This window comes from Lagenorhynchus albirostris, chromosome 17, assembly GCF_949774975.1.
Source record: "Lagenorhynchus albirostris chromosome 17, mLagAlb1.1, whole genome shotgun sequence".
Classification (NCBI taxonomy): Eukaryota; Metazoa; Chordata; class Mammalia; order Artiodactyla; family Delphinidae; genus Lagenorhynchus; species Lagenorhynchus albirostris.
Genome location: NC_083111.1, coordinates 3,603,795 through 3,626,566, shown reverse-complemented (window position 1 = coordinate 3,626,566; position 22,772 = coordinate 3,603,795). Strand labels below are relative to the sequence as shown.

The window sequence follows — 22,772 nt, the reverse complement described above, 5'->3', positions numbered from 1 at the left end:
CAAAAAGGGGGGGGGGTATAATTCCTGTCCTCGGGGCATTTATGGTGTCTTAGGAGAAAAATAACAGAAACAAGAAATTATACATGCTCAAGAAAAAAACACACAGGAACTTCAAAAATAACAGAATAGAAACTGAGTCTGTAATTGCTGAAAAAATGAAGAACACAGAAATGATGAAAGTCAAGATGGATAATCCAGTGGCAAGATTTCTGGGGTAAGCTCATTTTAAAGAAGTGGCAAATTCTTAGAGGTTATCTAATCCACATCCATCCCATGTGCTTCATCTTTCTCATGAAGAAAGGCCGTGCTGATATTGAAATGAGAGACCTTCTTGTTCATCACGGCTTTCAAGACCAGTTCAATTTAATTAGTTTTCCTCTTCCCAAATGAAAAGATTTTCATCTTCAAAAACATAAAATATTTCTAATGTGCTTCTGTTGCTGATATCTAAGGATGCCTCAACCTGGCAGAATAGGCAGGCTTGGCCAAGCATTTCACAGGAGCAATGATAGTTATTTTCTCTTACTGCTTGGTTGAGATTTGTTCTTGAGTTCTGGAATCTGTTATTTAGGACGTTGTTATTCTCATCTACTACTTCAAAGATTTCATTTGTCTGATTTCCAGGGTCTTGTATATTTGAATTCACAGGACCCCCAACTAGCAACAATGTGTGCAAGAAATTCTTTAAATATGATTGAAACTTATTTAAATTATTTTCTTCCTCTAAGCCCAAGAAGTTAATTCTTTTTAATTTTCTCCTTTTATCCATCAAGTCAAATGTGCTATTAAAATAAAGCCAATCAAATGTACCGCCAATGGCATTATCAATAAACGTTTTTCTACTACTTGCTTTATTGTTCTTATCTCTGAACATGTTTTTGTCTGACTGTAGTAAACGTGGGTGTATTTTCATCCATAATTGGAGACTCAAAGAATTTTCAATATCAGAATCTTTGCAATATGCAAATCCTCGGTGTTCCTCATTTACAGGCTGGTTAATAACAGTTAGTATTGGGCAATGTTGACCACAAATATTATAGAGTTTATCCAAAGAGTCACCTTCCTGAAGTGCACCATGAATTACATTATTACCAGGCAATGGTTGGTTTTTAATAGTATTATCAGAGACAGGATGAACTTTGTTACCAGCAGATGTGAAGACATGAGTGACAGATGTGCATACTCTCTCTGACCTATGATTACACTTCTCTTCTGCATGGTGGTTTGGTATTCTCTCCTGAGAACAAGTTTTACTTTGAACATCCAGCAAATCCTCGCGAAAAGGCTCAGAGTCGCTACAATGAGGCATGTTAAAATAATTGCATCTCAGTTCAGGAGGTTGAGTCAGTTCCTCCAATTCTGAAGAGGAGAGTTCAGCCATGTTTGGGCCTGGGGCCAAATTTCCAAAATGTGAATACGGTACCTCACTGCTGTTATTATCAAGTAGAGTATCCACTGATGTGGTGTCTGCATTGCCACACATGCCAGAATTTTCAAGAGATGATACTCTTAGCAAATGATTTTCTTTCAGAAGCCACTTGCCCTTGTCAATCAGTACCCCCTCTTCCATGTCTTTGGGAATTCTGTTATGACCATTTTGTTCAGTACCATGTTCCACAATGTCTTCCCCATGGTAACTGGCCCTCACATTCTTAAAATCACATTTATCTCGCCTTTCCTCCTGAAATTTCTGCAACACAGTTGAATTACTAGATACCTGTCCAGAAAAGCCAAATGACTGACCTTCAGAATCATAAAGACCTACTTTCCCAGCACCCTGAAATTCCACAGAATCATAAGGACAAACCTGAGATGTATGTGTAGACCCAGAGAAAAAAGATGGTTTCATCATCTCTGCTTTACCATAAAGTTTTTCTATTGTCCTTTTAACAAATCCTTTATTATAGTCTTTCTCTTGGGCCACCTCCTCACCACCGTCACTGGGGCCATCACTGGATGTTTTATATGACTGTTCATTCTCACTGTCTTGTCTATAATCTGACCGATCAGAAGTCCCTGACCTTTTGAAGTCATTTTTAAAATTAAGGAGAGACTCTGCAAAACTTCCAGTTTCCATGCTTTCCACCATCTTTTTTACTCTCATTTCAGTTTCTCCTTCAATGAGCTGCTTTTCAGTATTTTGCTTAGAATCATAGCAAAATACTAAAGACGGTGGTGTTGCCAGGCTCCTACCGATTGTCTCACAAATGACACCCTTCCTTCCTCCTTCTTCTGTAATGTTCCTGCTAGAGACTTTGATCAATTCCAAATTTTTACTAGCCTCTAACTCTTTTTGGATCAATTCTTCAGTAGCTTGCTCTCCTGAATTTACCTTTGTATTAAAGATATCAGTGTTCTGGTTTTCTAATTCTTCAGAAGATTCCAATTCTGAAATGTTTCTTTCACTTGATGTCACGCTGTTGGTTATTGAGCCTGGTTCTTCAGAAGTCTTTGAGTCTTCCTTATCAAAAGATGTATATGCATTTTCATCCTGAAATTTCTTTAATGAACAATTTTCAAATTCATCTAGAGAACTATGTTTCCTATGAAGTTCTGGTTCAGTTGCATCTTGGAAAAAGCCACTGTGGCTTAAATTACTGACATTTTGGTGTGACACCAATATACTAAAGCCATGTTTACACCCAGGGTCTGCCAAAATATTTAGGTCTTTCTGAACTTCACCAACTCTTTCTAACTCTTCGGTCAATTCCAAATTATCAGTGTATGTGTTTTCTTTGGAATTTAAAAAGTCACTGGTATTACAGACTTTGATGGGAACGTAGGCCTCATCAACTGAGCAAGCCATCTCACAGATACGGTTTTCCTCATAAGCACAAGGCTTATGAGAAGACACAGTGTCAGTAAGTGAAGAGACCTCTCCTAGGAAACAAGCCTTATTCATGGAGGTCTGATCCATGGTACAGCCATCACTGGGGAAAGAATTATCACTGAGGTTCCAAGTCTCTTTTGGAGGATGAGTCTTATTCACAGTGCACATCTCACATGGAGAGCAAGTCCCCTCTGAAACACAGACTTCAGAGACACTGTCCTCACTGGCAGAACAGCCTCCATCTAAAGAGGAGATTTTCTGTGTTTTCTCATTTTCAGTGCATTTAGGAGCTATCTGAATGTTGGGTGTAGAACAATTTGCAGAAAGATCTATTGGAACCATGTCCTGCTCTTTCTCAGTGAGTCCAAAGTGATTTGTGGTTGATTCCACTAAACTGGCAACAGCAGCCTTCAAGTCATCTGCTTCCTCTTTGACAGCAATGTGCTTCAGAACCTCCAACAACGCAAGTATTTCTGAAGTTCTGCTGGTAGTCTTGTGAGCATCACCTCGACAGAAGCTATTCATACCTCCCTTTAGGTTTAGTACCAGGAGCCAAGCCAGAAGAACATTAGTGGATGAATTATATATCGGAGAAGGAAAGGGAATATCTGCAAGTGAACCTGGCATTTGAACAACTCCATTCTGAGTCTTGTGACTACTAGGAACTAAAGCTTGCAGTTGGCGAAGCAACCAGACTGGTAACAGGTGTTTTGGAGTGTCCTCTTCCATAAGATCTACTTGAATGGCAGCCTCTACACTTTGCCCTTTTGTAGCTAGGTTTATGTCTTTGTAGACAAGGCTTACCTCTTGTCCTGACTTTTCAGCAGATACCTGACTTTTAGTATTAGCATCATCAACAGCTGACTGTGACAAAGTACGATATTCATGGATGGAAAGCAAGTAAGCATCCTTCAGAGATTCAACCTGGCTCCCATAGAGATCTTTGCTAAGTTCTTCACTGTTATCTTTGTCAAAAGATGTACCGACCTCTTTCCCTAGATTATCTCCTGTCAAACTGGCATTTTCAGTTATATGTTTATTACCTTCCAGGACAAAATTATTTCCTTTTCCAGAACTTTTGTGGGAATTATTTCTTGGAAAACAACTGTTGTTATAACCTACCACACTCCTTTCCTTTGTGCATACTGGAGCTGACTGTCTAGGTTGCAAAGCTGAATCTGAACTTATGTTCTGCAACCATCTCTGTACATAATTTTGAACTGAATGATGGGTAATAGCCTCAGGAAAAACAGCTTTTTGCAAAGAAGCTAAGGAATTTGCCCTGGTTGTGACATGCTGTTTACGTACAATAGTATCTGATTTCAACCTATCCCCTTTTTGCTTTTTCTGGCTTCTTAAAGTTATGTGTGAATTATTAACTTTTGAAACCAAACTCTTCTTTGACGCTCCTCTCAAATACCAAGATGCTATTTCTGCTTGAGCCTGTGGACCGCAAAAAGCATTGGGTTTCTGCTCAAGAAAGTTAAACATATGAAATAAATTTTGATTTTCAGAAGTATTTTTGCAATATCTAAATTCATTATGGGAAAACACTTTTTCTCCTTGACCAATTTCTCCTTTTGTAGGTTCTCCTAAGTTTACTCTGTTTAGTGGTCTGGATTTTCTTTTGGCTAAAAGTCCCTGAACCTTAGGATTATGAATAGTATTTAATTTATTTCTAGGGAGATTCCTGGAATTCACAGCATTATTACTTTTGGAAGAAGAATAATTTGATTCAATTACCGTATCACTTGCATGGAGGTCTTTCTCACAAAGTATCTCTCCTTTAAGGGGACTACGTGAATCCTGCAGTACGGTTTCCTGTGCAATTCTACCTCTTGTGTTTATTCTTTTACTCTTCCTGGGGATTCCTTTCCTTGCAACCTCCCCACCCTGATGCTTGGAATTTATCACATGCTGCTGAGATTTCATCTTCTTTTTGCTGGCAACAGATGATGAAATCTGCTTTTCGTTTTCTGGAAGTTTTGTTAAACCACACTGAGAAAACTCACTAATTAGTTTGTCAATTCTTGTGGTGACAGTAGAGGATCCTACTGAAGCTGGGGTCTCTGAAATAGTTTTGTCAGTTCCAGAGTTGTTACCTGAAGAATGAGTTGCATCTGCTAAAAAAGGACTGGATCTATCGTTGGTGTTACCATAAGTTCTTAAATTCTTGACACTAGTTTTGTTGTCAGCTGTTACACTATCAACTATACCTTCCTCCACAACTGAGTTTTCTGATGTAGTCTGTGGCAAGCCGTTATTATGGGACATCTCTAACATCTTCTGACTTGTAATTTCTACAACACCAGCACTTAGTGCGTTTGATTTGAGCAGTTTGCTTTCCTTTTTTCTTTCTAAAGATGACTCCACCTGCTCACTGTTATCAACTTGAAGAAGTACTGGTCTGTTGGATACTGATGACATTTTACTGCAAGAACGTGTGAACATGTGATACTCAGATTTGTTTTCCCCATCTTTCCTTTCTTCACTATAGGAAAACTGCCCAATCATTTTCTCTTGTACTTCAGTTTCAGATACTAAGGTCACACTCCCTATCACAGATTTCTTTTGCCTGACTCTCCTTGGTCCAGGTGTAGGCGGCCTATAAAAATGATGTTTCGCTTGATCCTGAGTTCCCTGGGTGGCAGTTGTGTCCATAGCAGCATTCTCCCAACTAGCAGAATTGCAAGTTTCAGTATCCTGATCTCTCATTGGACTGCTGATCTCCTCTGCCAAACTGCCCTCTTGAATACTGCCTTTCTCCAGAGGTGAGACATCTGCAGACAATGAACATGCTGTAATCTTTAAACCAGATGATCCATCATCTGTTCTTCCTGGGAAACTGCTTACCTCACTCTTTTCATCATTATTAGAAAGATCAGCTCTACAGACAGTGGTTGTCCATTTTATGGTTTCCTCTTCTTTTATCTTGAATCGAACTTTCATCTCAACTGTCATAGTACCATCTTGATTAAAAATAATTGATTTCTCAACATCATCTTCAGAAGGATATATCAATAAATTCTGAGAATCATTTTTTTCTAAGGCCAAGTAATTTTCAGAGGCAAAAGAATGGTCTGAGTAGCAATCATTACTCTGCATTTTGTCAGAAGAAACAGAATAAATTTGAGACCTTGGGCTTGAAGGTACATGTGTGCTCACTTTCAAGATTTTAAAAGTAAAAGATGCCCCACATCAAAATATAATGTGGAAGACAGAGAAGTTATAAATATCCAACAGAAGAGGCAGCAAAGAAAGAAAACAAAAAATTATTAGTAAGAAAAATACCATATTTCCTAAATTTCATAGTAAGATATTGTTAATAAGTTTCTCACCTCTATATATTCATTCATCAATTTAGTTTACTGTAATATCTGGTACATTTCTACAAACTACTCTTTAAAAGAGAACTTATAACTCTACTTCAATGAGGAAATTCAGAGAATTTTAATCTTAATGAGTTTAATAAGACAATTTTAAAAAGGAAAGTATAAAGTAGAAATTGCTAAGGATTCTAGCAAAAATAAAGAGATTTTTGTGGGATTTGGTTTTGTTGTTTTATTCTGTTCACCAGTACTGAAACTGGGGTCTAACCAAGTGCTGCTTACCTATTCATATAAGCAAGTAATAATTTACGGTGGTATTCATTTTCCTACCTGTGTATATCGACGAGAGATATCTATACCATTATGAAAGTAAAAACATTTTTAGAATTTATTTTAAAGGCTAGGTTAATCTAGTAATAATTATGAATTTAGCATTCATTTTGTATAATCAGTGCATTTATTTAATATCAGTCACAAAAGAGAACAGAGCTAGTCAAAGACCCAGATATCTAGGTATTTTTTTTAATGTGTACCTCTAGAGATAACCTTGGAACTCATGCTTTCTAAACTCAGTCAAATTAGTAGTTTGTATAGATGTGCACATTCTTACCATCAATTAAATACCTTTAGTTTCAAAGGATAAGCCTAGAGATACTTCCTCTTAATTTTTGGTATACTTTCACCAAAATTATAAATGAAACTGTCTCACTCATCATTTTTTAAAGTAAAACTTAACAAAGCCCTCAGATTCCCTGAAGCCATTAAAAATCATGCTCAGAAACCCACATCAGACAGAAGACAATAAAATCATTCTGATGAAATGACCAGGGTGAACTAACACTACCTGCACATAAGATCCTGGGCAGCTGACGCCTACGGAACAGACACATGAACTGGCTATTAGCGTATCCATGAAATAACTAAAGAACAACAGGAAGGAATAGTTGAGTCTGCCTAGTTCAGCAATAAGTAAAGGAATTAACACCACTTAAAATGTACCATTCCATGTTTACATAAAATAAAAATTAAAAAGGAAGTGTAAATGGCAATCAACACATTCGCCTGGAGCTAAAATACTGAGCACTGTAAATAATGAGATTAGCTCTGCCTGAAAAAGGGAATTTACAGCCTATCCCACACTCTTGGGTGTCAAGAGGCACTCCTCCTCCCCTATCCAAAGAATAACGTCTCATTAGACGGCATTTCCTAAGGAACCATCAATCCAGAGTACTGTTAACCAGCATGAACTGGCTATATGAACCTTTTTTTTTAATAAATAAAAAGTGGATTTAAGGGCCTGTGACTTTTCCTGGAATAAGTTCAGAAAGTAGAGCATGTATGTGTAGTTAGAGGTTTCTCTTTTTTTTTTTTTTTGGTCAAGCAGTGCGGCATGCAGGATCTTTCAGTTTAGAAGGTTTTGATCCTCTCCTTTTCTGTGATGAAGGAAATCGGTCATTTAAGATGAATTTTTGTTGTTGTTGAGGTTAAAAAAAAAAAACAAACAACTCAGGGCTAAAAATAAGGGCTATATATTTAAGTGACTTACTTTTTCTGCTTTCTGACCTAGCATTTCCCTTGGGGTACACACGATGAGAGATTATCCCCGGTAATCTAGCAGGAAGCAAGTACTTTTGGATGTCATAATTTCCTGGTTTAAATGGCTCCCTTCCTGCTGCCACCACAGCTCCAGAGCTCAGGATCACAGCCTGGAGACTGGTAACCTAGGGGGGAAAAATCAAAGAGTGATGGTCCTGACATGAGCAGCATGAAGTTTTGTTCTTTCCATACGGTGAATTTATAACTGATTAACTCAACAGCCTCCTGGGTTTGAAAGTGATCATCACCCACCACTCGCTGGGCACCAAATGACGTATACAAAATATCGAAGAACCAAGGGTACGGGGGGAAGGGGGTGTTAGACCAACACCCGTCTTCAGCCCACAGTTGGCACAGGCCGACCGGTCTTCTGCCATCATAACCAAAACAACCTTTAAAGGGTACACAGCACTGCCCCTGTCCTCCCCACTCAAGCATCCAGCTGGGAAAGGGCCTGACGGACACACCAGGACCAGGAAAGTGACACACAGGTCACAGGAAAAGGCTTTCTGTACCCAACAGAACGTCACTCTTGGCCACACCTTTTCAAGAAATACCGTCGAGGCAGATTCTGTGCCAACACAGTCTATAACGTGAGGCTCAGGGAACGGAGCATGCGAGGAAAAAACAAAGGGCCCCACAGGGCCCACGCCTCATTGCATTGACCCAGAAACGAACAGCCACCGGGGCGAGGGGGGGAGCCAGCGCCCTCCCATGAGCAGGGAGCACGCACAGGCGCGGGAAGTGTCTTCCTTCCCCAGGGCCGCCATCACGTCCCTCACGATGCTCACCTTCCTTCCGTCCGTGGCGTAGAGCTTGGTCACCGGGCGCTGCATGACCTCCGTCAGGTGCTGCAGAAAGACCTCAAAGCTCTGCGTGACCCTCCTGCTCAGGAGGACTGCACGTCTCGTCTTCGGGTCGCCATTCCTGAAAACCACTAGCCGCCGCGGCGCGCGCAGCATGCCGGGAGCGGCGGGAGCGGCGGAAGCGGCGGCGGCGCGTGCGCGCTGCACGTGCGCGCTGAGGGCCCGGCTGCTGAGCCAGGGCCGCGGGCGCTGGCGGGCCTTTTCCAGGTCCACCGGCTGCATCTTCCTGCCATGGGAGCACAGGTACGAATGGCCGTCCTCCAGCTCCTCCAGGCGCGTGATGCTGTGCCTTCCTCGGGGGGTGCTGATGTTCCTCACCCCGAAGGGTAGGGGCACCTTCCCCGACAAGTTATCCAGCAGAGCATCCAATGTCTTGAAAGAACGAGGGTTCAGCACCACCCGGACGCCACCAAATTGCGGGTCTCCGCTCTTGTAGAAGCTGATCCTTTTGGCCACAACAGGCTGAGTGACGCCCAACTGGCGAGAAGGAACCTGACCTTCAGAAGAAATCCGACGAATCATGGAAAAACTGGTGGAAGGAGTTTCACTCATTTTGGTTGAGACCTGGAGAAGGGAAGGAAATTATTCATCTTCACACCATGAAGAATAGGTGCTAATGCTAAAGCCAGCTACCGATAGCTGTTCCTCGAATTTCATTCATTCATTCATTGATTCATTCATTATACCTACCTATTTTGAAAGATAACTTTCGGGGCTTAAAATAAGACATAAAAGCAGGGGCTTCCCTGGTGGCGCAGTGGTTGAGAGTCCGCCTGCCGGTGCAGGGAACGCGGGTTCGTGCCCCGGTCCGGGAAGATCCCACATGCCGCGGAGCGGCTGGGCCCGTGAGCCATGGCCGCTGAGCCTGCGCGTCCGGAGTCTGTGCTCCGCAACGGGAGAGGCCACAACAGTGAGAGGCCCGCGTACCGCAAAAAAAAAAAAAAAAGACATAAAAGCAGCAGTTAAGTAACGGTATTTATAACTGAAACATCAAAAACAACCTAAAGACACTAATAAGGGCCTAGGTAGATAAATCATGATGTATACACCCATGGAAAACTATGAGCCGTTGAACATGGCTTTATTTATTGGCATAGAAAAATGGTCATGACCTATTTATTACTAAGTGAAAAAGCAGCTTATAGAATACACATGCTATGCCATTGCCAATGTGTACAATATTTATTATACTAGAAGGAGAAAGTGTGGAGTATACACAGTCCATTGTTGATGGTGGGTTATCTCTGATGGCAGAGCTATGGATAATGTTTTTATACATTGCCAAATTCTGTGACTCTTTAACATTAGCAGGTATTATTGAACAGTTAAAAAAAAAATCAGAACCCATCATCCAATGAGAAAAGAGAGTTTTGCAACTGATCGATTTAGTTCTGCATGTCCTGGCAGTTAAAGGGAGAAAACAGGAAAAGTTTATAAAGTTCAAATTGTCTGTTGGATGGAATCAAATGAACTCATCTAGAGGAGATTGGCTCCTGACATTAAATTCTAGAAGGAATGTATCATATATATCCTTAAATAAGGGCCACGTTAAGGTAGTGTAAGATGTTTCCATTACAGATTGTAGAACATGCAGGTAAATTATCTCACACACGACTAATCTTACTTTGGGAAATGCTGCACTAAACAAACATTTTTAGAATGAATGACATTACTATGGGCTGCTTAAAATGGTGCAATCTGGTTACTACTAAACCGGATTCTAAAGTGGTTCTAAAGTGAGCACTTCAGGAGGGAATTTAAGAGCCATTTTCACCAATCACTGAGGTTTTTCTCTTCCACTTTCCAAGTGAAGCCAGAGTCTGACTGACAGCTGAGCAGCTTGTGGGAGGGTTTATCTGATGCTGGGCTTGCTTTTCATTGGTAGCCTAGTGTGGCTATTTTCTGTGGTTTGCAATCAATGTAATTGTTGGTGTCTTTTGACAGAGTAAGAATGCCCTGCAGCCTTGAAGACAAATTGAACAAACTAAATAAATATGATCAGTATTACAGAGATGAACAAGGCATGTCTGTCATTATAAATCAGCTATAAATCTGGCCCAAATCACCTAGTTAAATGGTTGCAAGCTGTTTTCTAAGAATCTTCATTTATCTCCAATACGATTTACAAATCTCATTTATATGTAACTTAGGAAAATGCATTCAAAGATCAGCCTAGAAATTAGATGTGTCTCCCCTTCTCTCTTCCCAAGCAGTTTAAGGTAATGATAACACTTAAGACACTAAAGGCAGCTGTAGCAAGCATGCGCATCAGGAGCTGGGGAATCCAGGTTTGCGGTGGAGTCAGCGAAACCTCAATCTCCCCTCATCCTCAGCTGATAAACTGCGCCATGCCCTGAATCTCCAGGCCCTCACCAGCTGTGAAAGGGATGAATTCCTTCAGTATTTAAACAAGACTTCAGAACTCTTTGCCTCTAACTACTTTTTAGGTTGGTTTACTTAGTATTTATTTGAAAATATTTTACATGAATAATGTTTGAGACACATTTTTCACCTAATTGTGGAAATTATATTTATCTACGTGGAAGTGTGTAGTGAGGCTTTTAATTGCAGTGGTTTTCTGCCTGGATCTCACTATTTGGAGAGCCGTTGACCTGGTCGCCATGTTGAGAACACAGTTATGTGAGCTGATATGCTAAGGGTTTTCTTTGGGAGGGTTTGTTGGTTTTGATTTCTTCGTTTTGGGCTAAAATAAGAGAAAGGAGATTCTGTGCTGGGACCAGAAAGGAGACCATGGAAGACAGGGTCAACTGCAGGGAAGAAATGGCCCCCATTGTCCCCATCCCACTGCTGCTTAGTCCTGATCATTGGTTTTGAACCTGATGCGTGAAGGGAAGAAGCTAAAGTTACCACATCCTGGGGAGATGCCATATGCCCAGCAGTGGAGGAGCACTTACAGAGCAAGTACTTGCAGCAGGGTAGTTGCCAGGCACCTTGATGAGGAAGCTGTAGCAAAAGCAAAGTGAAAATACAAGTTCCTCTGGTCCTAGTTGCATGTAAGAGGATCTCTGGGAACTCCTAGGAGTCACTGGGGGAAGTTTTGGAGAGTGTTGAGATTTTGCATACATGCGGGTAAGGTTTAAGAGCCTGTGGTGAGGTGCGCATTGCACAGAGCATGGTGAAGAGTCAGTATTATGGGTGAATAAAAGGATCTCTGTGCATACAGTGCACAGTATCATCACTGGGGAACAGAGTGCAAAGTTGATTCGTTCCAGAGGAAGTGTTTCAACCTTTGCCTTGACATCATCATATGTATGTCCTACAGTGTCCATGGGAAGATCACAGAGTAATTCAGTAGCACAATTGAGGAAGAGTCACGGTACCATGAAAACATCAAGGAGAGTTGCTGAGGGTGGGAAGAGGTGGCGGTCTCCAGAGGAAGAGCTGTGTACAGCTGAGATGCCAGAGGCACAGAGTGGGGGGATGCCCTCCAGGAAGATGGCAGGGATTAGCGCAGCTTCTGCCAGTGCACGCGAGCAGAGCAGCGACGCAGTCAGTCAGCCTCGACAGTAGGGTGTCTGCTTTTGTGAAACAGAGCTACCAGCCTCCACAACTTTTAGCTACCCTGTCGTAGTTGTGCACCTTTCGTAATCAGCTTTAAAGACTAATCGGAATTATTTGGATGGAAATTTTTTTAATGTTTATTTACATACATTTTAGATAACAAGGTTTATTCTTTGCCCTCTGAAATCGGGTAATGCAGTAGGATACTTAGGGGCTCTGTAGGGAACAAAAACACTGAGTACTTAAAGTGGTCTAATTCTTGTCCCAGCAGGTTATGCTGAGGGAGGAGAAGTGGAGGTGGACAGAGGGAAAAGGGGAAGCTAGGGTCTTAAGGCTTTCTACTTTCCTCACCACCGACTGCCCTAGAGGTAGCAAAGGACCCAGCTCACAGTCTCTTGCCTCCAGCCCAAATTATATTGAAATCTTCTTCTAATGGCCTGACGCTTGCTATCGATATCTTCCCCACTTCTCTGCAAGCTCTTCATTGCCTACAGTCAGACCAAGGGACCTGTCATGGATACTTGTATTGCTTTTTAACATAAACCGGATTTTTTTTTACACCCTTTGTTTCACTAGGTCCAACCATTGTTATTGCTGATCCGCGCCTTCATTGGTCTGAATCATCTGTGCTGCTCAGAGCTAAATAGTTGCCTCTACCAAGAGGGCTGTACCTTCTCTCCACTACTCTCTTGACAAAACAGATGACCGATTCACAAGATGCAGGTGTATCATGCCCTAATTACATTTTTAATTTACTTTTCTAGCATGTAGTAGGAATTGAAGCAATTCAGAAATAAAAATGAAGTAGAAAACAAAACATAAGAGAGGTATATTCATAATGTTCTATAGCAATTCAGAGATCTGATGCTGCAAGAAAAAGTAGTTCATCTCACAGGTCATAACGCTGTGGGGTGGCCTTGGGGGTGAGGGTTCAGAAGAGAAGCACACGGCAGCCGCAGCACTGCTGAAGCACAAGCAACTTCCTCCTTCTTAAGGTATTGCACAGATTGCTCTAAAGAGTTAGCAGAGCTTTTATAATCAGAAGAAAACAAAACTTTACCCATGTTTTAATACACTCGAATTGCTTGATTTCCTGATACTGAAGTTCCCTCCTACTTTAATATCAGCATATTGTGAATGTTTCTTGCATATTTGGGTAAAGATAATATTAGCAGTATTTATTGTTTTTCTAATGGTTACATACAGAACACAAATATGTAGGCTAGATATGTAAAATAAAGTACAACTGGCTAAAATAGATTATTTTCAAAATAAAGAGTTTAAATAGTTTTGTACTTACCAGAACTTGAAACTTCCCTTATAAAGGAAAAGATGGGTTAAGTTGTTTGACTAATTCCCATAAATGTTACCAGATATGTACCCTGCTTGTTTCGTGCAAGGAAACTAATGTCTTTGGATTTGTTCTTAGTGTATCCACTCAGGGATTGAGTACAGCCAATTAATTTAATCCAAGGTGATGCTAATCACCAGACAGAATTCACCTTAAGGGGACCATAGCCAGAAAAAGCCAGTTCCCAGCATACTCCACAGTTCTGAAATCTTCCTAATTAGTTGCCCTTGCATTGCACCTTGCTTACCTAGTATCATTCTCAGGAGAAAATACTTCGCCAATTCATAAGCATTTCCCTCCCAGACAGCCTTAAGTCCTCATTTATTTTTATTAAAGAGAAAATGTTGTTACGCTGCTAAAAATGACATTTTGTCATTCTTTGATAAGCAAGTCTGAGTCAGTATTCACTCATGGTAGTCATTAAAAAAAAAAAAAGGACCTAAGCCTTTTGCTTTTGTTTTGTTTTGTTACTTTACTTTTTTTTTTTTTTTTTTTTTTTGCGGTACGCGGGCCTCTCACTGTTGTGGCCTCTCCCGTTGCGGAGCACAGGCTCGGGACGCGCAGGCTCAGCGGCCATGGCTCATGGGCCCAGCCACTCCACGGCACGTGGGATCTTCCCGGACCGGGGCACGAACCCGTGTCCCCTGCATCGGCAGGTGGACTCTCAACCACTGCGCCACCAGGGAAGCCCTGTTGCTTTACTTTTAAAACTCTAGGGTTTTTTTTTTTTAATTGGAGTATAATTGCTTTACAATGTTGTTTTAGTTTCTGCTGTACAATGAGCTGAATCAGCTATATGTATACTTATATCCCCTTCCTCTTGGGCCTCCCTCCCCGTCTCAATCCCACCCATCTAGGTCATCACAGAGCACCATGCTGAGCTCCCTGTGCTATACAGCAGGTTCCCACTAGCTATCTATTTTACACACGGTAGTGTATTTATGTCAAACCTAATCTCCCAATTCATCCCACCCTCCCCTTCCCCACCACCATGTCCACACATCCATTCTCTACATCTGCGTTTCTATTCCTGCCCTGAAAATAGGTTCATCTGTACCATTTGTTTAGATTCCACATATATGCATTAATATATATTTTTCTCTTTCTAATTTACTTCACTCTGTATGACAGACTCTAGATCCATCCACATCTCTACAAATGACCCAATTTCGTTCCTTTTTATTGCTGAGTAATATTCCACTGTGTGTGTGTGTGTGTGTGTGTACACACACACACACACACACACACACACACACACACACACACACACACACCCCACTTCAGACTATATTACAAAGCTACAGTTATCAAGACAGTATGGTACTGGCACAAAAACAGAAATATAGATCAATGAAACAGGATAGAAAGCTCAGAGATAAACCCACGTACCTATGGTCACCTAATCTATGATAAACGAGGCAAGAATATACAGTCTCTTCAATAAGAGACTGGACATCTACACGTAAAAGAATGAAATTAGAATACTACCTAACAGGACTTCCCTGGTGGTGCAGTGGTTAAGAATCCGCCTGCCAATGCAGGGGACACGGGTTTGAGCTCTGGTCCGGGAAGGTCCCACATGCCACGGAGCAACTAAGCCTGTGTGCCACAACTACTGAGCCTGCTTTCTAGAGCCCATGAGCCACAACTACTGAAGCCCGTGTGCCTAGAGCCCGTGCTCTGCAACAAGAGAAGCCACAGCAATGAGAAGCCCGCACACAGCAACGAAGAGTAGCCCCCACTCACCACAACTAGAGAAAGCCAGGGCATAGCAACGAAGACCCAATGCAGCCAAAAATAAATAACTTTATAAAAAAAAATACTACACAACACCATACACAAAAATAAGCTCAAAATGGGTTAAAGACCTAAATGTAAGACCAGACACTATGAAACTCTTAGAGGAAAACATAGGAAAAACACTCTTTGACATAAAGCACAGCAAGATCTTTTATGACCCACCTCCTAGAGTAATGAAAGTAAAAACAAAAATAAGCAAATGGGACCTACTTAAACTTTAAAGCCTTTGCACAGCAAAGGAAACCATAAACAAGACAAAAAGACAGCCCTCAGAACGGGAGAAAATATTTGCAAATGAAGCAACGGACAAAGGATTAATCTCCAAAATATACAAACAGCCTTTGTTTTTAATGTAAGCACTCTTGCTTATTATGGTATCAATGTAGTTCTATGAAAATGGCTGTAAATGTAACAATTTGGCTACTCAGCATAACGGGACACATGAGAGAGGCACCACCCAGGAGTGATGTGACACTTCTGCACACACAGCTCTCCCACCGCTCTGCTTAATCATCATGGGGTTTGAACGTGTTTCAGGGCTTTGTCCCACATGCAGTCCCCAGATGACACGCACTGCCTCTGATGGCTACCCGTAGCCTAATCTGATTTGAAGGTACCTCACCTAATCAGATTTACCAGGCTTCCCGCCTCAGCTCTGAACCGCAAAGACAAGGTCCTCTGGGAAAGAAGGACCAGGTTCACACTTGTGCTGCCAGACATTGCCTCCAAACAGATCACAAAAGGAAAAAGATTATAAAGCTGCACAGTTTGCCTTGTAAATGCTGCCTTTGTAACAAGTGACCAATTAAAAAGTAAAACGGGTAAGAAAGGGAGGGAGGGAAGAAGGGAGGAAGGGCAGAGAGAGAGAGGCACTGAGTGAAGGAAGGAAAGACAGAGGGAAGAAGGGAGGGGGTAGGTAAGAGAAACAGTAGTATTTAACTTGATACAGACCTCCATTGATAACCATCACCATCACACAAAGACAGGGCAATTGCATCATTAAAAAAATGCATGTTTACAGGGTAGCAATAGGCATGAATGGCATTATTACCAGCTCAAAATTGAAGTGTCAATTTTAAAAGTTTGGAGTTAGATATAATCTGCTCTTCAATAGCTAAGGACTAGTGAATCCTATAATCCACGTCGGATAAACCATCCACATCCATTGGTTCTATTTCAACAACGAAGGAATTTCAACTAAAGGAATTCCTTTGGGGCACTTCTAAAAAAAGTAAAATTTCATACACATAAGTCAGCATGAAGGGGCCCTCCCTTTCCAAGCATCTCCCCTAACACACGTTCCACTCCCATGACTCCAGTCAGGAACAGGGACCAATACACCTGTTGCCCAATCATGCCACCATGCTGTCTTCCCGGCATCCCTTGTCTCTGGCAGACGCCACTGTAGGAAGTCTAAACCACTGCTTCTCAAGGTTGATCGTGCACACAGATCACCTGGGGATCTCTGTGCCATTGTCTGGTCACCACTGACCAAGGAGCCAGACCACGGGGAGCCAGTGCACAGAGGTTAAGCATGTGTGCTCTAAAGTCAGACCTCGGTTCAAATCCTGTCTCTTCCTTCCAGGCCATTCACTTAATTTCTCTGTGACTGTCTCCCTGGCTGTGAAATAGCGGGAAACACCCACCTTCTAGGCTCACTGTGAAGACTAAAATATATCTTACACGTTAGGCAAAGCGCCTAATGTCCTAATGTGTTCAATAAATGTAAATTTTTATTTTGCCATGTCAATATTCTTTTAAAACACTGCCACTGTTCTCACATCCTTTAGTAAATACTCTCACACCCCACTGTACCACACCGTTTGTGGTCTGACTCCAGCTTACTTTTCCAACTTCATCTCATGTGTCCTGACTCAACAGTTTTAATCACTTGACATTTCTTAAATGTGGCTCCACACTTCTGCACACATTGTATCTTTTACTCGGTATGCCTTCTCTAGCCCTAACCCCCTGCCCTACATCACCGCCCACCTTTCCATCCCTTCCTTCAATATTCAGCTCATCTCAGGAACCTTTCTTGCACCCTTGCCTTCCCGCTACGCAAGCATTCTCTGCTGAATAGATACCCTCCACTGTGCTCACTTATCTGTATAAATATATACTCTCTCACACTTGTCACCACACTGCCGTTGGTGGCTTCTTAGTCAATACACTCATTAAGCACCAGAAGTGTAACTAATTTATTCCCTCAGAATTTCTAGAAACAGCTCAGTGCCTCGTACACACCAGACACTCGATAAGTATCTGTGAAAGGAATGATCCTCTGCTTGGGTTTAATGTAGTGTGTTATAGAGATATATATGCCTGAAGAACCCTGCCTCATTTTCACTGCTAGAATTTACCTCTCTAGGAAGATCCAAGGAGCCCAGGGAAGGGCTCAGATTTCCTCAGGAAGCATAATCATTTGGAGCAGTTAGTATGAAACATGCCCTTTGTCATTCCCATCCAGCCCACATGGAACTCTGTGTAAGGTCCATTCTGATGAAGTTCAATTACTAGACGTTAAACCTGGACGGTCTCTACCTTGGAAACAATTTCCCACACTACTGATCTCCTGGACTTTGAAGCAGGCATCTGTCATAGTTCAGGCTGCTGTAACAACACCATGAAGCGGGTGGTTTAAACAACAGACATCATTTCTCACAGTTCTGGGGGCTGGGGAGTCCAAGATCAAAGCGTCAGTCAATGTGATTCCCAGTGACCCTTCTCTTTGGCATATGTGAATTGCAGCATCACTCCTCGTGTGCTTTGGGGCCATTATTAAGTAAAATAAGGGCCAGCTGAACACAAGCACTGAGATACGATGCCAGTCGACCCGACAACCAAGCAACTGCTAAGTGACTAATGGGTGGGACACACAGGACAGAGGGATGATTCACGTCTCAGGTGGGATGGAGCTGACGGTATGAGATTTCATCACATTACTCAGAATGGTGCACAATTCATAACTTATGGATTCTTTATCTCTGGAATCTGGACAACAGAAAAAAATAGATTTTTTTATAATTAACAGAACCTCAGGGACCTCTAGGACTATAACAGAAGAGCTAACATTTGGGTCATCAAGAGTTGCAGAAGAATAAAAACAAAACAAAAGAAAATCCCACAAGGACTCAGAGGCAAAAAATATACAAATCAATTTTCACTGCAAAGTAAAGGAGCTGTTACAGTGGAGAATTCCTGGACTGAATGTCAATATTATGACATAGTGTGAGCGTGTTTCGTGTTTGGTAATTGCAATCATTGTTGCTTCTGTTGTGGTCACCCATTTGCAATGCTTGGTGTCAGTCTATTTATCTCTTGTAAAAATAAAATACAGCGTGTGTGTGTATGAAAAAAAAAAAAGAGTTGCAGAAGAAAGAGAGAAAGTAGGTGGGGCTGAAAAAAAATATTCCCAGAAATAATGGCTGAAAAGTTCCCATATCATGCAACAGAAAAACTATGATACAAGAAGCTGATTGAATCCCAAAGACAATAAACAAAGAAATTCACGCCAAGATGCATCATAATCAAACTTCAGGAAACTAAAGACACAGAAAAAATTTTGAAAGCAACCAGAGATGACATATTACGTACAAGACAAAACAATCTGAAGGACAGCCGATTTCTCATCAGAAACCACAGAGGCCAGAAGGAAGTTACAACCATTTTTCAAGTACTAAAATGAAGGCTGTGTCAACTAGAGTTCTATACCCAGTGAAAATATCCTTGAGGAACGAAGAGCAACCCAAACATGTTCAGATGAAGGAAAGCTAAGAGAATTTGTCCCCAGCAGACTTACTCTGAAAGAATTTATAAAGAAAGTTAACTAATAAAAAGGAAATTATGAAAAGAGGAATCTTGGAATGTCAGGAAGGAAGAACAACAGAAAGACCATAAATGTGAATAAATACAATAGACTTGCCTTTTCTGGAATTTTCTAAATTTTGTTTGACAGTTGAGGCAAAAAGCATAATACTGTCTTACATGGTTCTCGATGTATGTAAAGGAACTATTAAAACAAAGATAAATGGGGGAGGTTACGGGGAACTAAGTTTTCTACACTTAAATTGGTAAAATGTCTACATCAGTAAACTGATAATTATGTATGTACAGTGTAATACCTAGAGCTACCACCAACATACACAAAGAGATATGCTCAAAAACAATATAGAAAAAGCAAAATGAAACTCTAAAAACCGTTCACGTATCCCACAGGAAGGCGTGAAAGAGACAACAGGGAAATGAAGAAACAAAGAGAACAAAAAATAAAAAATAATATGGCAGATTTAAGCCCTAAGATATCAATAATTAGATTGAAGGTAAGTGGCCTCACATACTGTATGATTTTGTTTATATAACATTTTTTAAATGACGAAATTACAGAACAGATTGGTGGTCGTCAGGGTTAGGCATGGTGTGGGAGAATGGTGGGTGTGGTGACTGAACAGTTCTGTGTCTTGATTGTGGGGTGGTTACACATGTGATGAAATGACAGGGAACCAGACACACACATGTCCATCAACCCAAAAGGACACTTTGTCCCCATTTGCAGTCATTTCTCATTTCCACCCATACCCCAAGGCAGCCACTCATCTACTTTCTGTCTCTGCAGATTTGCCTGTTCTGGACATTTCATATAAATGGAATCATACAATATGGAGTCTTTTCTGTCTGGCTTTGTTTTCTTATCAATAGCGTGATGTTTTTGAGGTCAACTATGTTTTAGCATATATCAGTACGTTGTTTCCCTTTATTGCCGAGTGGTGGTGTGGTGTATGAATACACCCTATTTTGTTTATCCATTCACCAATTGATGGACATTTAGGTTTTATTACTAATCCCGTAAAGCAAGCAGTCACGTCAATTTTTAATGTGCTCCATACAACACAACAGGCATAGGCCTTCATCTGGAAATAACTGCTAACGAGAAATACACGAGAACTAAATGACATGGGAACCATAATTCCCAGTGCTGTAGCAGACTCACATTCCAGCTTCCAACATTTATAGAGAACTGAACTGATACCAAATTCCACGTATAAACAGCATCTACTTATCTACCCATCCAGCAGTGCTGTAGTAACAACAACAATAATAGTAACAATAATAATAAAGTGTATTGATTACTTACTTTGTGCCAGGAACCGTGCTTAATGCTTTAACTAAATTATTTCATTCAATCCTCGCAACAACTCTATGAGGTATGTACGATTATTATCCCTGTTTTCCAGCTAGGAATACCAGGGTCAAGGAAGGAAGAGTATTTTACCAAAGGACACATAATTAGTAAATAGTGAAACCTCTTCACCCCTTTGCAGTAATGTTCTCTATCTAATGTTAAAGTCTATACGTGTGTTGAGGGCATACCGTGGAGGGTCAAAAACACCTGGCTAAGATAAAAAAGAATGAAATAATGCCATTTGCAGCAACATGGATGGACCTAGAGATTATCATACCAAGTGAAGTAAGTCAGAAAGAGAAAGTCAAATACCACATGATATCACTTATACATGGAATCTAAAATACGATACAAATGAACTTATCTATGAAACAGAAACAGACTCACCGACATAGAGAACAGACTCGTGGTTGCCAAGGGGGAGGGGGGTGGGAGAGGGATGGATTGGGAGTTTGGGATTATCAGATGCAAACTATTATATATAGGATGGATAAACAACAAGGTCTTACCATATAACACAGGGAACTCTATTCAATAGCCTGTGATAAATCAAAGAATATGAAAAAGAATGTATATATATGTGCATAACTGAATCACTTTGCCGTACAGCAGAAATTAACACAACATTGTAAATCAACTATACTCGAATAAAATAAAATTTTTTGAATACCTGGCTAAGGAGTTTTGATTCTATTCTGTAGAACATGGAACTGCACTGAAGACTTTTGAGCATGGAAATGACAACAGCAGAACCCAACCTTTCACTGACATTTTTGCTAAATCAGGTGATTTGGAGGGAGGAGGCTGTGGTGACAGAAACTGGGGAGGTGGCCCTAAAAATAGTTAAATCAAGAGCTCCTGAGGGTCTGACTTAGAGTAATGAGAATAGAAATAGAAAGGAAGGAAGTTATTTCCAAAAATTTCAGAGGTAGACCCAAAATAACATAACAATAGGTCGCTGTGGAAGGCAAGGAGATAGGTAATTTATTTAATCCTTTAAATGAATCATCTACTGTAACTAAAGAAGCCAGTATAGAGCGTAGTTCAGCAAAAGTTGTGTGAAGCAGGCAGAGCAAAGATGACAACAGGAGTTGGCTTTTTACCAAGTATTTGCTGTAACCTCGTTTAAATGGGTAACAAGTTTTTCAAGCCTGGAAAAAACTGTAGTGTCAATAACAACAATAAATCTATGTAAGAGGAGAGGCTGTTAAGTTAGGAATTGCCTAAATCCATTCCATTTCATTTTTTTTTTTAACGTACTTAGTTTGAGGTCACAGAAGTGATCCAGGGAGTGATATCCAAAAAGCGGTTATTAATATGACATTCAAGATTGGGAGAGAGATCAGAAGAAGAGAGATTTTAGAGGCATTCAAGGAGGGGCTGTAATTTGTGTCTTGGGATCACTGAGAGAAATAATTGTGAAAGTGGTGAATATTATTCATGTAACGAAACGAGCAAACTCTAGAAGTTATACAGTATTTACAGTTGTGATACGGACAGAGCTCATGATGGACTTGATAGTCTAAGTTACGGTGAGATAACAAAAAGACCCCAAATCCACAGTGGACTTTCACATTTCCATCATTGGCTGACCAGATGAAACTGATCTAGATGTACCATAAATGAAAATTCAGAATGATCCTGGTTAAAACGTCTTCAAGCCTATTATAGTCTTATGGAGGAACAGTATTATTGAAGCAGAATTCTATATATTCCAAGAATTTCTTAAACTATACTAACTTGAAGATTATCATTTCTGTGACTAATATTTATTTTTAATTCAGGACAAATTAATGAGTTATAATCTCTTGGTCAGAATTTGATAAGTACTATTTACTAAATGAAAGACTGAAAAAAAATGGGTTGCTCTAAAAAATTTGCCTGTCAGGGATAAATCACCTTTTCCGTAAAATCTTCAAGAGTGTTCAAAGCACTGTAAAGGGGTATATTTTACTCTACTGAAAAAGGAATAACTTCATTATTAGTGACAGAAAATGCACCTATCATCAAAGTGTACATGACCAAGCTAAGGTTAGAGACAAGTCAATCCAGAAAACTTATTTCTAAATATCTTGACAGAACAAAAAGCAAAACCTCTGCTTAGAAAAATCAGGTAAGTAGACCCTCAGTTTACACTTTGCTCTCTCAGCTGATAAGCAGTTCTTGGGATTTCACATCAATGATTGGAAACAGCCAGTTTAAAAAAAGCGATTTGGGGTAAATATCCCGTGGTGTGTTCTTAGCACGCTGCCACAGGGAAGTATTCAGATGCTCGAAGATTCCAACTTGCTACAAG

At 40.7% G+C, this 22,772-nt stretch overlaps 1 protein-coding gene across 1 annotated transcript in view; it reads right to left on the bottom strand.

Moving 5' to 3' along the window:
• Positions 1 to 234: 234 nt before the first annotated feature.
• RP1 (RP1 axonemal microtubule associated) overlaps positions 235 to 22,772 on the bottom strand; it is a 55,141-nt gene continuing 32,603 nt past the window's right edge. Inside the window, exons 2-4 of the mRNA XM_060128110.1 lie at positions 8,547 to 9,185; positions 7,706 to 7,880; positions 235 to 5,994 (exon numbers count right to left, since the gene is read on the bottom strand). Coding sequence (XP_059984093.1) covers positions 368 to 5,994; positions 7,706 to 7,880; positions 8,547 to 9,173 — 6,429 coding nt within the window. The 5' untranslated portion in view covers positions 9,174 to 9,185 and the 3' untranslated portion in view covers positions 235 to 367. The remainder of the gene's footprint in view (positions 5,995 to 7,705; positions 7,881 to 8,546; positions 9,186 to 22,772) is intronic.